At 40.4% G+C, this 17426-nt stretch overlaps 1 protein-coding gene across 6 annotated transcripts in view; it reads left to right on the top strand.

The window, feature by feature from the left end:
• LOC139750877 (probable methyltransferase-like protein 25) overlaps positions 1-17426 on the top strand; it is a 221376-nt gene that overhangs the window by 100078 nt on the left and 103872 nt on the right. For 5 of the 6 annotated variants that reach the window (XM_071665729.1, XM_071665726.1, XM_071665732.1 and 2 more), the window contains one exon: positions 9372-10478. In XM_071665729.1, coding sequence (XP_071521830.1) covers positions 9372-10478 — 1107 coding nt within the window. Of the gene's footprint in view, positions 1-9371; positions 10534-10596; positions 11347-17426 lie in introns of those variants that run through there. The other variant, XM_071665730.1, reaches the window with a different exon arrangement.

The raw sequence follows: 17426 nt of genomic DNA, 5'->3' as shown, positions 1-17426 counted from the left end.
AAGAGAGAGGTGTGGAAATAAAAAGAGCGTGGTTGAGAGAGCAGAAGAGGGTGTTTTGAAATGGTTTGGGAACATGGGGAGAATGAGTGAGGAAAGATTAACCAAGAGGATATATGTGTCGGAGGTGGAGGGAACGAGGAGAAGTGGGAGACCAAATTAAAAAAGGGGGTAACTGTAATATATATATATATATATATATATATATATATATATATATATATATATATATATATATATCAGTCTCTAGCTGTCATGTATAATGCACTGTAACCGCAGCTCCCTTTCCACATCCAGGCCCCACAGAACTTTCCATGCTGTACCCCAGACACTTTACACACCCTGGTTCAATCCATTGACAGCACGTCGACCCTGGTATACCACATCATTCCAATTAAGTCTATTCCTTGCACGCCTTTCACCCTCCTGCATGTTCAGGCCCTGATCACTCAAAATCTTTTTCACTCCATCTTTCCACCTCCAATTTGGTCTCAAACTTCTCGTTCCCTCCACCTCTGACACATATATCCTCTTCGTCAATCTTTCTTTGCTCATTCTCTCCATGTGACCAAACCATTTCAAAACACCCTCTTCTGCTCTCTCAACCACACTCTTTATATTACCACACATCTCTCTTACCCTATTATTACTTACTCAATCAAACCACCTCACACCACATATTGTCCTCAAACATCTCATTTCCAGCACATCCACCCTCCTCCGCACAACTCTATCTATAGCCCACTTCTCGCAGCCATATAACATTGTTGGAACCACTATTCCTTCAAACATACCCATTTTTGCTTTCCAAGATAATGCTTTCGACTTCCACACATTTTTCAAGGCTCACAGATTTTTCGACCCCTCCCCCACCCTATGATTCACTTCCGCTTCCATGGTTCCATCCACTGCCAAATCCACTCCATGATAACTAAAACACTTCACTTCCTCCAGTTTTTCTCCATTCAAACTTACCTCCCAATTGACTTGTACCTCAACCTTACTTTACCTAATGACCTTGCTCTTATTCCCATTTACTCTCAGCTTTCTTCTTTCACACACTTTACCAAACTCAGTCACCAGCTTCTGCAGTTTCTCACATGAATCAGCCACCAGCACTGTATCATCACTGAACAACAACTGAATCACTTCCCAAGCTCTCTCATCCACAACAGACTGCATACTTGCTCCACTTTCCAAAACTCTTGCATTCACCTCCCTAACAACCCCATCCATAAACAAACAACCATGGAGACATCACACACCCCTGCCGCAAACCAACATTCACTGAGAACCAATCACTTTCCTCTTTTCCTACACGTACACATGCCTTACATCCGCGATAAAGACTTTTTATTGCTTCTAACAACTTACCCCCACACCATATATTCTTAATAACTTCCACAAAGCATCTCTATCAATTCTATCATATGCCTTCTCCAGATCCATAAATGCTACATCCTAATCCATTTGCTTTTCTAAGTATTTCTCACTTACATTCTTCAAAGCAAACACCTGATCCACATGTCCTCTACCACTTCTAAAACCACACTGCTCTTCCCCAATCTGATGCTCTGTACATGCCTTCACCCTCTCAATCAATACCCTCCCATAAAATTTCCCAGGAATACTCAACAAACTTATACCTCCATAATTTGAGCACTCACTTTTATCCCCTGTTTCTTTATACAATGGCACTGTGCAAGCATTCCGCTAATCCCCAGGCACCTCACCATGAGTCATACATACATTAAATTACTTACCAACCAGTCGACAATACAGTCATCCCCTTTTTTAATACATTCCACTGCAATACCATCCAAACCCACTGCCTTGCCGGCTTTCATCTTCCTCAAAGCTTTTACTACCTCTTCTCTGCTTACCAAATCATTCTCCCTAACCCTCTCACTTTTCACACCACCTCGACCAAAACACCCTATATCTGCCACTCTATCATCACACACATTCAACAAACCTTCAAAATACTCAAACCATCTAATTCTCACGTCACCACTACTTGTTATCACCTCCCCATTTGCCCCCTTCACTGAAGTTCCCATTTGTTCCCTTGTCTTACACACTTTATTTACCTCCTTCCAAAACATCTTTTTATTCTCCCTAAAATTTAATGATACTCTCTCACCCCAACTCTCATTTGCCCTCTTTTTCAACTCTCTCACCTTTCTCTTGACCTCCTGTCTCTTTCTTTTATACATCTCCCACTCATTTGCATTATTTCCCTGCAAAAAGTCCAAATGCCTCTCTCTTCTTTTTCACGAATAATCTTCCTTCTTCATCCCACCACTCACTACCCTTTCTAATCTGCCCACCTCCCACGCTTCTCATGCCACAAGCATCTTTTGCGCAAGCCATCACTGCTTCCCTAAATACATCCCATTCCTCCTCCACTCCCCTTAAGTCATTTGTTCTCACCTTTTTCCATTTTGTACTCAGTCTCTCCTGGTACTTCTTCACACAAGTCTCCTTCCCAAGCTCACTTACTCTCACCACTATCTTCACTCCAACATTCTCTCTTCTTTTCTGAAAACCTGTACAAATGTTCACTTTCGCCTCCACAAAATACTGATTGAACATCCCTCCAGTTGCACCTCTCAGCACATTAACATCCAAAAGTCTCTCTTTCATGCCCCTGTCAATTAACATGTAATCCAATAATGCTCTCCGGCCATCTCTCCTACTTACATACGTATACTTATGTATTTTTTTTTTTTTTTTTTTTTTTTTTTTTTATACTTTGTCGCTGTCTCCCGCGTTTGCGAGGTAGCGCAAGGAAACAGACGAAAGAAATGGCCCAACCCCCCCCATACACATGTACATACACACGTCCACACACGCAAATATACATACCTACACAGCTTTCCATGGTTTACCCCGGACGCTTCACATGCCTTGATTCAATCCACTGACAGCACGTCAACCCCTGTATACCACATCGCTCCAATTCACTCTATTCCTTGCCCTCCTTTCACCCTCCTGCATGTTCAGGCCCCGATCACACAAAATCCTTTTCACTCCATCTTTCCACCTCCAATTTGGTCTCCCTCTTCTCCTCGTTCCCTCCACCTCCGACACATATATCCTCTTGGTCAATCTTTCCTCACTCATTCTCTCCATGTGCCCAAACCATTTCAAAACACCCTCTTCTGCTCTCTCAACCACGCTCTTTTTATTTCCACACATCTCTCTTACCCTTACGTTACTTACTCGATCAAACCACCTCACACCACACATTGTCCTCAAACATCTCATTTCCAGCACATCCATCCTCCTGCGCACAACTCTATCCATAGCCCACGCCTCGCAACCATACAACATTGTTGGAACTACTATTCCTTCAAACATACCCATTTTTGCTTTCCGGGATAATGTTCTCGACTTCCACACATTTTTCAAGGCTCCCAAAATTTTCGCCCCCTCCCCCACCCTATGATCCACTTCCGCTTCCATGGTTCCATCCGCTGACAGATCCACTCCCAGATATCTAAAACACTTCACTTCCTCCAGTTTTTCACCATTCAAACTCACCTCCCAATTGACTTGACCCTCAATCCGACTGTACCTAATAACCTTGCTCTTATTCACATTTACTCTTAACTTTCTTCTTCCACACACTTTACCAAACTCCGTCACCAGCTTCTGCAGTTTCTCACATGAATCCGCCACCAGCGCTGTATCATCAGCGAACAACAACTGACTCACTTCCCAAGCTCTCTCATCCCCAACAGACTTCATACTTGCCCCTCTTTCCAAAACTCTTGCATTTACCTCCCTAACAACCCCATCCATAAACAAATTAAACAACCATGGAGACATCACACACCCCTGCCGCAAACCTACATTCACTGAGAACCAATCACTTTCCTCTCTTCCTACACGTACACATGCCTTACATCCTCGATAAAAACTTTTCACTGCTTCTAACAACTTGCCTCCCACACCATATATTCTTAATACCTTCCACAGAGCATCTCTATCAACTCTATCATATGCCTTCTCCAGATCCATAAATGCTACATACAAATCCATTTGCTTTTCTAAGTATTTCTCACATACATTCTTCAAAGCAAACACCTGATCCACACATCCTCTACCACTTCTGAAACCACACTGCTCTTCCCCAATCTGATGCTCTGTACATGCCTTCACCCTCTCAATCAATACCCTCCCATATAATTTACCAGGAATACTCAACAAACTTATACCTCTGTAATCTGAGCACTCACTCTTATCCCCTTTGCCTTTGTACAATGGCACTATGCACGCATTCCGCCAATCCTCAGGCACCTCACCATGAGTCATACATACATTAAATAACCTTACCAACCAGTCAACAATACAGTCACCCCCTTTTTTAATAAATTCCACTGCAATACCATCCAAACCTGCTGCCTTGCCGGCTTTCATCTTCCGCAAAGCTTTTACTACCTCTTCTCTGTTTACCAAATCATTTTCCCTAACCCTCTCACTTTGCACACCACCTCGACCCAATCACCCTATATCTGCCACTCTGTCATCAGACACATTCAACAAACCTTCAAAATACTCATTCCATCTCCTTCTCACATCACCACTACTTGTTATCACCTCCCCATTTACGCCCTTCACTGAAGTTCCCATTTGCTCCCTTGTCTTACGCACCCTATTTACCTCCTTCCAGAACATCTTTTTATTCTCCCTAAAATTTACTGATAGTCTCTCACCCCAACTCTCATTTGCCCTTTTTTTCACCTCTTGCGCCTTTCTCTTGACCTCCTGTCTCTTTCTTTTATACTTCTCCCACTCAATTGCATTTTTTCCCTGCAAAAATCGTCCAAATGCCTCTCTCTTCTCTTTCACTAATACTCTTACTTCTTCATCCCACCACTCACTACCCTTTCTAAACAGCCCACCTCCCACTCTTCTCATGCCACAAGCATCTTTTGCGCAATCCATCACTGATTCCCTAAATACATCCCATTCCTCCCCCACTCCCCTTACTTCCATTGTTCTCACCTTTTTCCATTCTGTACACTTATGTATATCTCTCTTTTTAAACCAGGTATTCCCAATCACCAGTCTTTTTTCAGCACATAAATCTACAAGCTCTTCACCATTTCCATTTACAACACTGAACACCAGTTATTCCCTCAACTGCCACATTACTCACCTTTGCATTCAAATCACCCATCACTATAACCTGGTCTCATGCATATATGTATATGTTTATTAATTCATTTTTATTTATTTATTTCACTTTGTCGCTGTCTCCCGCGTTAGCGAGGTAGCACAAGGAAACAGACGAAAGAATGGCCCAACCCACCCACATACACATGTATAAACATACACGTCCACGCATTCAAATATACATACCTATACATCTCAACGTATACATAATTTATACACACATAAACATATACATATATACACATGTACACAATTCACACTGTCTGCCTTTATTCATTCCCATCGCCACCTCGCCACACATGAAATAACACCCCCTCCCCGCTCATGTGTGCGAGGTAGCGCTAGGAAAAGACAACAAAGGCCACATTCGTTCACACTCAGTCTCTAGCTGTCATGTGTCATGTAATAATTCGCCGAAACCACAGCTCCCTTTCCACATCCAGGCCCCACAGAACTTTCTATGGTTTACCCCAGACGCTTCACATGCCCTGGTTCAATCCATTGACAGCACGTTGATCCCGGTATACCACATCGTTCCAATTCAGTCTATTCCTTGCACGCCTTTCACCCTCCTGCATGTTCAGGCCCTGATCACTCAATATCTTATTCACTCCATCTTTCCACCTGTAATTTGGTCTCCCACTTCTCCTCGTTCCCTCCACCTCTGACACATATATCCTCTTGGTCAATCTTTCCTCACTCATTCTCTCCATGTGACCAAACCATTTCAAAACACTCTCTTCTGCTCTCTCAACCACACTTTTTTTCTTTTCACACATCTCTCTTACCGTATTATTACTTACTCGATCAAACCACCTCACACCACATATTGTCCTCAAACATCTCATTTCCAGCACATCCACCCTCCCCCGAACAACTCTATCCATAGCCCACACCTCGCAACCATACAGCATTGTTGGAATCACTATTCCTTCAAACATACCCATTTTTGCTTTCCGAGATAATGTTCTCGAGTTCCACACATTCTTCAAGGCTCCCAGAATTTTCGCCCCCTCTCCCACCCTATGATTCACTTCTGCTTCCATGGTTCCATCCACTGCCAAATCCACTCCCAGATATCTAAAACACTTCACTTCCTCCAGTTTTTCTCCATTCAAACTTACCTCCCAATTGACTTGACCCTCAACCCTACTAACCTTGCTCTTTTCATATTTACTCTCAACTTTCTTTTTTCACACACTTTACCAAACTCAGTCACCAGCTTCTGCAGTTTCTCACATGAATCAGCCACCAGCGCTGTATCATCAGTGAACAACAACTGACTTACTTCCCAAGCTCTTTCATCCACAACAGACTGCATACTTGCCCCTCTTTCCAAAACTCTTGCATTCACCTCCCTAACAACCCCATCCATATACAAATTAAACAACCATGGAGACATCACATACCCCTGCCGCAAACCTACATTCACTGAGAACCAATCACTTTCCTCTCTTCCTACACGTCCACAAGCCTTACATCCTTGATAAAAACTTTTCACTGCTTCTAACAACTTGCCTTCCACACCATATATTCTTAATACCTTCCACATAGCATCTCTATCAACTCTATCATATGCCTTCTCCAGATCCATAAATGCTACATACAAATCCATTTGCTCTTCTAAGTATTTCTGACATACATTCTTCAAAGCAAACACCTGATCCACACATTCTCTACCACTTCTGAAACCACACTGCTCTTCCCCAATGGGATGCTCTGTACATGCCTTCACCCTCTCAATCAATACCCTCCCATATAATTTCCCAGGAATACTCAACAAACTTATACCTCTGTAATTTGAGCACTCACCTTTGTCCCCTTTGCCTTTGTACAGTGGCACTATGCAAGCATTCCGCCAATCCTCAGGCATCTCACCATGAATCATACATACATTAAATAACCTTACCAACCAGTCAACAATACAGTCACCCCCTTTTTTAATAAATTCCACTGCAATACCATCCAAACCTGCTGCCTTGCTGGCTTTCATCTTCCGCAAAGTTTTTACTACCTCTTCTCTGTTTATCAAATCATTTTCCCTAACCCTCTCACATTGCACACCACCTCGACCAAAACACCCTATATCTGCCACTTTGTCATCAAACACATTTGACAAAGCTTCAAAAAACTCATTACATCTCCTTCTCACATCACCACTACTTGTTATCACCTCCCCATTAGCCCCCTTCACTGAAGTTCCCATTTGTTCCCTTGTCTTACGCACTTTATCTACCTCCTTCCAAAACATCTTTTTATTCTCCCTAAAATTTAATGATACTCTCTCACTCCAACTCTCATTTGCCCTCTTTTTCACCTCTTGCACCTTTCTCTTGACCTCCTGCCTCTTCCTTTTATACATCTCCCACTCATTTGCATTATTTCCCTGCAAAAATCGTCCAAATGCCTCTCTCTTCTCTTTCACTAATAATCTTCCTTCTTCATCCCACCACTCACTACCCTTTCTTATCTGCCCACCTCCCACGCTTCTCATGTCACAAGCATCTTTTGTGTAAGCCATCATTGCTTCCCTAAATACATCCCATTCCTCCCCCACTCCCCTTACCTCCTTTGTTCTCACCTTTTTCCATTTTGAACTCAGTCTCTCCTGGTACTTCCTCACACAGGTCTCCTTCCCAAGCTCCCTTACTCTCACCTCTCTCTTCTCCCCAACATTCCTCTTTTCTGAAAACCTCTACAAATCTTCACCTTCGCCTCCACAATATAATGATCAGACATCCCTCCAGTTGCACCCCTCAGCACATTAACATCCAAAAGTCTCTCTTTTGCATGCGTATCAATTAACACGTAATCCAATAACATTCTCTGGCCATCTCTCCTACTCATATACATATACTTATGTATATCTCTCTTTTTAAACCAGGTATTTCCAATCACCAGTCCTTTTTCAGCACATAAATCTACAAGCTCTTCACCATTTCCATTTACAACACTGAACACCCCATGTACACCAATTATTCCCTCAACTGACACATTACTCACCTATGCATTCAAATCACCCATCACTATAACCCGGTCTTGTGCATCAATACCACTAACACACTCATTCAGCTGTTCCCAAAACACTTGCCTCTCGTGATCTTTCTTCTCATGCCCAGGTGCATATGCACCAATAATCACCCATCTCTCTCCATCAACTTTCAGTTTTACCCATATCAATCTAGAGTTTATTTTCTTACACTCTATCACATACTCCCACCACTCCTGTTTCAGGAGTAGTGCTACTCCTTCCCTTGCTCTTGTCCTCTCACTAACCCCCAACTTTACTCCCAAGACATTCCCAAACCACTCTTCCCCTTTACCCTTGAGCTTCATTTCACTCAGAGCCAAAACATCCAGGTTCCTTTCCTCAAACATACCACCTATTTCTCCTTTTTTCTCATCTTGGTTTATATATTCATAAGTTTATATGTATATTTATATGTATGTATATATGTGTGTATATGAGTGGATGGGTCTTTCTTTGTCTGTTTCCTTGCGCTACCTTGCTAACGTGGGAAATGGTAATCAAGTACAATGGATAATAAATGGTTTTGCCATTATGAAAAAATCCGTGACCCTCCCTAATTATTGCAAGAAAAGATGTATAATGTAAGATAAAACATGATGAAATTCAGTGATCTGTATTTTGGTGTGAATAAATGACACACACAGTGTTAACTCAGTTGACACTCAGGACACATTCTTGCACTTTATACTGCATTGAGCTGAAACATCTGTAGAATTTCTAAATGTTATTACTGTAAAAGTAATGAACATAATATACTTCTGAAATGATTTTCTTATTGGTATATTTGCACCGAACATGATAGCTAGAGGATGGATGTGAGCAAAAGTGACCTTTCTATGTCTGATCCTGTTACCTCACTAGTGTGAGAAATGGCAAACAAAGAAGAAAAATTAATATCTTTTAAACTGGATGGTTACATTCATTTTTAAGCAACTTGAAATATGTGAATTTTTAAGGTAGTAAGGAATCATTTAGTGAGACGTTAAAGGGTTACTAGGCTACAAATTGTATATAATGATTATAACCCATGCATCTTTAGAATTTCATTCATTATCTTTATTTCAATTCCAACTTTACTCTGATGGATATTCATATAAGCAACTGTCATTTTACATTATGTACATTTTAGTTTCACTTAAACTTTGCATATACTTCACAGAGACGCTGGGGAAAGGTGAAGCAAAGTGAACCGCGCATAATGGATGGAAGATTTGTAAAGATGAGAGGAAAACAAGGGAGGGAAGGTCATTCAAAGCAAAACAGTGAAACTCAAGGAAAAATTGAGGAAGTGTCATCCAGTTTCTTAAATCCAAGGCCTAAAGTTTGTGGTAGATATATTGGAATTACAAGTTTCATAACTGATGATACAAACTTAGTTCAAATTGTTAGAGATATTATTGGTGAAGAAAAACATATGATAAAGTATTCTTCGACTTTTGATTCTGACAAGGTTGATAAATGTGGAAATGATTTAAAAACTGAAAATATGGGTAAGAATAAAATCAAAGAAGTCATGTGTGACCCAGCTTTTAAACAGACTTCTGAAACTGATGTAGAACTCGAAGAAAATATGGAAAATTTGGAAATATTTGAAAATTCAGAGATTCATTCTCCAAAGCTTTTAAAAAATTCTTTAAATCAAAATGCTTTCATCCCTAAAAAAGAATCTCATGAAAGTTTTCTTCCTTGTTTAGGTCCTGGAGGTAAAAATAGTCAAATAAATGACGATCCTCATTTAGGGTTAGTTGGGCTCCACACTTGTGGTAACCTTGCACCAAATAGTTTACGATTATTTCTGTCAAATCCTAATGTTGAATTTCTTTGTAATATTGGTTGCTGTTACCAGTTGATTGAGGAGAAATTTTCCAAAAACCCTTTCAATCAGAAAGAAACTAAAAGTAAGGACAACTCTGACATAATATCCCCAAAGAAAAAAAGTGATGAACATTCTTCTGATTCAGCATATAATTCATTGTGTGATGCACAACATGGATTTGACTTGAAATCAAAAAGAGAACAGTTTGTCATGTCTTCACAGTCTCCAGTACCTGAATATGATAGTACAACAGTTGACCAAGTTCTTGCTTCTGATAATCTCACAAGCCAAGAAGCTCTGCCGTTGAACCCATTGCACCCTTCTGAAATCCCACATTTAAGCTATGGGTTCCCACTCAGCTCTACTCTCAAAGAAGAGAAATTTGCTCTTGGAAGAAATTGCAGAATGTTATCCTGTCAGCCAGCAGATCGTCTGACTCAGGGAAAGTTTGTAAGTTGTTTAGATATACATCTAATATCCCCTTCTCATTTGAACAGGATGTTAAGTATTTTTTTGATTTTAACATTTTGGGAAATATTTATTTTCACAAGTAAACAAAATAGTATAGTCATTTTCTTGATTTTAATATTCTGGGAAATTGCAGAATGTTTTCCTGTCAGCCAGCAGTTCGTCTGACCCAGGGAAAGTGTGTAAGTTATTTAGATATTCATCTAATATCCCCTTCTCATTTGAACAGGCTGTTAAGTATTTTTTTGATTTTAACATTTTGGGAAATATTTATTTTCACAAGTAAACAAAATAGTATAGTCATTTCTTGTAAAAAAGAATTTCTGTATTTTTTCTGTCTGCTGAATACTAGAGATAAGAATGATGCAGTAATTTATATCTTTAAGTCCTCTGGTAAATGAGCTGGTAATTGGAATCATATTGGACTTTTGGGTCAAGAAAATGATCCAGAAGTAAAGCATCAGAGTAAATTTCATCATAAGGGTTAGTCCTGAAAGAGTGTAATGAGCATATTCAGCTCCGTGATTCAGAGAATATTCTAGAGAGCTTATGCAGTTGCCATGATATTAATACTAGTGTCAGCATTAGCATTCCACTTGGCTATATAGCATAGTTAGACAAGTCAGATAATTCAAACAGTCAAGTTGCCATTGATTGTTTTTCATATTCAAACCAAAAACCAGAATTTTAAAGATATTTAGTGCTCTGATATAACAATAACTTTAATGACTTTTTTCTGTTCTAATTAAAAAAGGTTTATATTCATGTAAATAAGATTCAAATATATTATGGCATCTAGGAATGTTGCAAAGAAAGAAAGACAATAAGTACATAAAGTTGGAGGAGAATCCATGTAATTTAGTTATTTTTCTGCATTCTTCATGTACAAACTGAATACAGACATTGTAAGTCCCCAGATACCAAACACTGTTAAAGTGAATCACACTGGTGTACTGAAATACATTATTTTTTTTCCATGCATAATTGCTGTTTCCCGCATTAGCAAGGTAGCACCTGGAACAAAGAAAGGCCACATCCACTCGCATCCATTCTCTTGCCATCATGTGTAATGCACAAAAACCGCAGCTCCCTTATCCACAGCAAGGCCTGACAGGCCTTTCCATGGTTTACCCTGGATTTTTTGTATGCCCAGATTTAGTCCATAGAAGCACATCGACCCCAGTAAATATTTACTTTCATTACTCTTTCTACTGAAGTAGAAATATATCCCACTTCTTGTTCCCTCCATCTTTGACACATATATCCTCTTTGTCAATCTTTTCTTACTCATTCTCTCCATGTGACCAAACCATTTCAATACACCCTCTTCTGCTCTCTCAACCACACTCTCTTTATTACCACATATCTCTCTTACTCTTTCATTACTTACTTGATCAAACCACCTCACACCACATATTGTCCTCAAAGATTTCATTTCCAACACATCCACCCTCCTCCACACAACCCTATCTATAGCCCATGCCTTGCAACCATATAACATTGTTGGAACCACTATACTACTATTCCTTCAAGGAAAAAATTGCTCTTGAACTTGTGAAAAGTTACTTCTTCTTACAAGAGATGCTAATGAACAAGGGAAATTAGAAATTCCTGCTCCCTTTGGTATAATATTAAAGTGTAATCCCAGTATTATACAGTTGCTTCCCGACTTACAACTTTGCAACTTACGACTATCCATACATACAACTGGAAAAAATATTATTTATATTATTTATCATACTTTGTCGCTGTCTCCCATGTTAGCGAGGTAGTGCCAGGAAACAGATGAAAGAATGGCCCAATCCAACCACATACACATTTATATTCATACACGCCCACACAAGCACATATACATACCTATACATTACAACATATACATACACATACATACACAGACATATACATATATACAAATGTAAATATTCATACTTGCTGCCTTTGTCCATTCACATCGCCACACATGAAATGGCACCCCCCCTTCCCCATGTGCATGCGAGGTAGGGCTAGGAAAAGACAACAAAGGCCCCATTCGTTCACACTCAGTCTCTAGCTGTAATGTGTAATGCACCGAAACCATAGTTCCCTTTCCACACCCAGGCCCCACAAAACTTTCCATGGTTTACCCCAGACGCTTCACATGCCCTGGTTCGATCCATTGACAGCACGTTGGCCCCAGTATACCACATCGTTCCAGGTCACTCTATACCTTGCACGCCTTTCACCCTTGTGTATGTTCAGACCGTGACCGCTCAAAGTCTTTTTCACTGCATCCTTCCACCTCCAATTTGGTCTCCCACTTCTCGTTCCCTCCACCTCTGACACATATATCCTCTTTGTCACACTCATTCTCTCCATGTGACCAAACCATTTCAATACATGCTCTTCTGCTCTCTCAACCACACTCTTTTTGTTACCGCACATCTCTCTTACCCTTTCGTTACTTACTCGATCAAACCTCCTAACACCACATATTGTCCTCAAACATCTCAGTTCCAACACATCCATCCTCTTCCGCACAACCCTATCTATAGCCCACACCTCGCAACCATAAAACATTGTTGAAACCACTGTTCCTTCAAACATACCCATTTTTGCTCTCCAAGATAATGTTCTCGCCTTCCACACATTCTTCATTGCTCCCAGAACCTTCACCTCCTCCCCCACCCTGTGACTCACTTCCACTTCCATGTTTCCATCCGCTGCCAAATCCACTCCCAGATATCTAAAACACTTCACTTCCTGCAGTTTCTCTCCCAAATCAGCCACCAGCACTGTACCATCAGCAAACAACAATTGACTCACTTCCAAAGCCCTTTCATCAACAACAATCTGCATACTTGCCCCTCTCTCCAAAACTGTTGTATTCACCTCCCTAACCACTCTATCCATAAACAAATTAAACAACCATGAGGACATCATACATCCCTGTCACAAACTGATATTCACTGGGAACCAATCACTTTCCTCTCTTCCTACTTGTACACATGCCTTACATCCTCGATAAAAACTTTCCACTGCTTCTAGCTTCTTACCTCCCACACCATATACTCTTAATACCTTCCACAGTACATCTCTATCAACTCGTATCATATGCCTTCTCCAAATCCATAAATGCTACATACAAATCTATTTGTTTTTCTAAGTATTTCTCACAAACATTCTTCAAAGCAAACACCTGATGCACACATCCTTTACCATTTTTGAAACCACACTGCTATTCTCCAATCTGATGCTCTGATGGAAAATATGTAAATTAGAAATATATGTAAATATGAAAATTATGCTTGGTCATATATCCACCAGTGCTAACAGCTGTGTGTATGTACATCATATCATCTATCTCAGTTCTAGTTCTCAGTTACCATTCAGTAAGTGCATGCTTTTCAAGTTTATCTAATGAATTTTCATGCTGGATTAAACCATTTTCTTATTAAATGCCAAAGAAGATGACGAGCAAGAGGAAAAACCAATCATATGTTGATAGATCTGGCAAGGAGCTGAGGAAGATGTTTGATTTGAAACTGAAAATGAAGGTAATCATCCAGTATAAGGGAGAAAAAAAGTTAATGTGATTGCACATTATCTACAGTTGTCCCATTTGATGTTCTCCACAATTTTAAAGGACAAAGAAAATATACATGAAGCAGTGAAAAGTTGTTGATGCTGTGGATGGAAGATCATATTAAGAATTGTGTACCACTAAGCTTACAAACAACTCAGGCAAAGGCTAGAAGTCTTTTTGAGACTTTGAAGGAGTGAGTGGGACAGGATTACATCGAGAAATTTGCAGCAAGTCATGGTAGGTTGAATAGATTTAAAAGAAGATATAGCTTGCATAACATTTGAGTCATGTGTGAAGCAGCAAGTGCTGAGGAAGGAGCTGCCAAAAAGTTCATTGAAAGCTTGAATGAATAAGTCTCTGAACCAAAGAATCTTAAATACAAGGTAAGAAGAAACTATTGGATTATATGATAAAGCTAGTTACTAAAGAATCAGATAATCATGATAGAAATTGAGTAGAACAAAAGAATGCTGTACAAGTATAAGAATTCTACATGCCATGGTGACATACGTCCAACTTATGTCCATTTCGAGAGACGACAGGTCAGTCAACGGAACTCGTTTGTCAAGAGCAGCCTGTACTTTGCTTATCTATCATTTAACCCTAAAAGCTTTTTTACCTTTAATGACCCACTGCTCACCACTGTCCTTTGTAATGATGCTATAAATTCAAAGTTATATAATAACTATGTATGGAAAGGAGACTTGTATGAGGAAGTACCAGGAGAGACTGAGTGTAGAATGGAAAAAGGTGAGAGCAAATGACCTAAGGGGAGTGAGGGAGGAATGGGATGTATTTAGGGAAGAAGTGATGGCTTGTGCAAAAGATGCCAGTGACATGATAAAGGTGGGAGTTGGGCAGATTAGAAAGGGTAGTGAGTGGTGGGATGAAGAAGTAAGATTGTTAGTGAAAGAGAAGAGAGAGGCATTAGGATGATTTTTGCAGGAAAATAGTGCAAATGACTGGGAGGTCAAGAGGTCAAGAGAAAGGTGCAAGAAGTGAAAAAGAGGGCAAATGAGAGTTGGGATGAGAGAGTGTCACTGAATTTTAGGGAGAATAAAAAGATGTTTTGAAGGTGAATAAAGTGCGTAAGACAAGAGAACAAATGGGAATATTGGTGAAAGGGGCAAATGGGGAGGTAAAAATAAGTAGTGGTGAAGTGAGAGGGAGATGGAGTGAGTATTTTGAAGGTTTGTTGAATGTGTTTGATGATAGAGTGGCACATATAGGGTGTTTTGGTTGAGGTAGTATGCGAAGTGAGAGATGAAAGCCAGCAAGGCGGCAGGTTTGGATGGTATTGCAGTGGAATTTATTAAAAAAGGGGGTGACTGTGTTGTTGAATGGTTGGTGAGGATATTCAAGGTATGTATGGTTCATGGTGAAGTGCCTAAGAATTGGCAGAATGCTTGCATAGTGCCATTGTACAAAGGCAAAGGGGATAAAGGTGAGTGTTCAAATTACAGAGGTAAAAGTTTGTTGAGTATTCCTGGGAAATCATATGGGAGGGTATTGATTGAGAGGGTGAAGGCGTGTACAGAGCATCAGATTGGGGAAGAGCAGTGTGGTTTCAGAAGTGGTAGAGGATGTGTGGATCAAGTGTTTGCTTTGAAGAATGTATATGAGAAATACTTAAGACAAACAGATAGATTTGTATGTAGCACATATGGATCTGGAGAAGGCATATGATAGAGTTGATAGAGATGCTTTGTGGAAGGTATTAAGAGTGTATGGTGTGGGAGGTAAGTTGCTAGAAGCAGTGAAAAAATTTTATTGAGGAAGCAAGGCATGTGTACGAGTAGGGAGAGAGGAAAGTGATTGGTTCCCAATGAATGTCGGTTAGCGGCAGGGGTGCGTGATGTCTCCATGGTTGTTTAGTTTGTTTATGGATGGGTTGTTAGGGAGGTGAATGTAAGAGTTTTGGAGAGAGGGGCAAGTACGCAGTCTGTTGTGGATGAGAGGGCTTGGGAAGTGAGTCATTTGTTGGTCACTGGTGTTACAGCGCTGATGGCTGATTTAGGTGAGAAACTGCCGGAGTTGGTGACTGAGTTTGGTAAAGTGTGTGAAAGAAGAAAAATGAGAGCAAATGTGAATAAGTGCAAGGTTATTAGGTTCAATAGAATTGAGGGACAAGTAAATTGGGAGATAAGTTTGAATGGAGAAAAACTTGAGGAAGTGAAGTGTTTTAGATATCTGGGAGTGGATATGGCAGCGGATGGATCCATGGAAGCAGAAGTGAGTCACAGGGTTGGGGAGGGGGCGAAGGTTTTGGGAGCATTGAAGAATGTGTGGAAGTCGAGAACATTATCTTGAAGAGCAAAAATGGGTATGTTTGAAGGAATAGTGGTTCCAACAGTGTTATATGGTTGTAAGGCATTTGCTATAGATAGGGTTGTGCGGAGGACGGTAGATGTGTTGGAAATGAGATGTTTGAGGACAATATGGGTTGTGTGGTGGTTTGATTGAGTAAGTAATGAAAGGGTAAGAGAGATGTGTGGTAATAAAAAGAGTGTGGTTGAGAGAGCAGAAGATGGTGTATTGAAATGGTTTGGTCACATGGAGAGAATGAGTAAGGAAAGATTGACAAAGAGGATATATGTGTCAGAGGTGGAGGGAACGAGAAGAAGTGGGAGACCAAATTAGTGGTGGAAGGATGGAGCGAAAAAGATTTTGAGCGATTGGGGCCTGAGTATACAGGTGGGTGAAAGGCGTGCAAGGAATAGAGTGAATTGGAACAATGTGGTATACTGGGTTCGACTTGCTGTCAATGGACTGAAGCAGGGCATATGAAGCATCTGGGGTAAACCATGAAAGTTTTGTAGGACCTGGTTGTGGAAAGGGAGCTATGGTTTCGGTACATTACACATGACAGCTAGAGACTGAGTGTGAACGAATGTGGCCTTTGTCTTTTCCTAGCGCTGCCTTGCATGCGCACGGGGGAGGGAGTGCCATTTCCCATTTGATGGAGTGGTGACGGGAATGGATTAAGGCAGCAAGTATGAATATGTACATGTGTATATATGTATATGTAAGTGTATGTATATGTATGTATACATTGAAATGTATAGGTATGTATATGTGCATGTCTGGGCGTTTATGTATATACATGTGTATGTGGGTGGGTTGGTCCATTCTTTCGTCTGTATCCTTGTGCTACCTCGCTAACGTGGGAGACAGCGACATAGTATAATAAGAATATAGAAAAAAAAATTCTCCCTGTGAAAGAGACTGTAAAGCTCTACCTCTTTTAATCTTTCATGGTAGTTCATAGGCCCTGTCCACTTATTTTTCTTGTGAAATGCTTCCGTATTCTGCCATTCTTGTTCAGTTCTAGATTGATATGGGTAAAACTGAAAGGGAATGGAGTGAGA

Source organism: Panulirus ornatus, chromosome 10 (assembly GCF_036320965.1).
Source record: "Panulirus ornatus isolate Po-2019 chromosome 10, ASM3632096v1, whole genome shotgun sequence".
In the NCBI taxonomy this organism is placed as follows: Eukaryota; Metazoa; Arthropoda; class Malacostraca; order Decapoda; family Palinuridae; genus Panulirus; species Panulirus ornatus.
The sequence above is the reverse complement of the archived record's forward strand: the minus strand, read 5'-3'. Positions and strand labels throughout refer to the sequence as shown.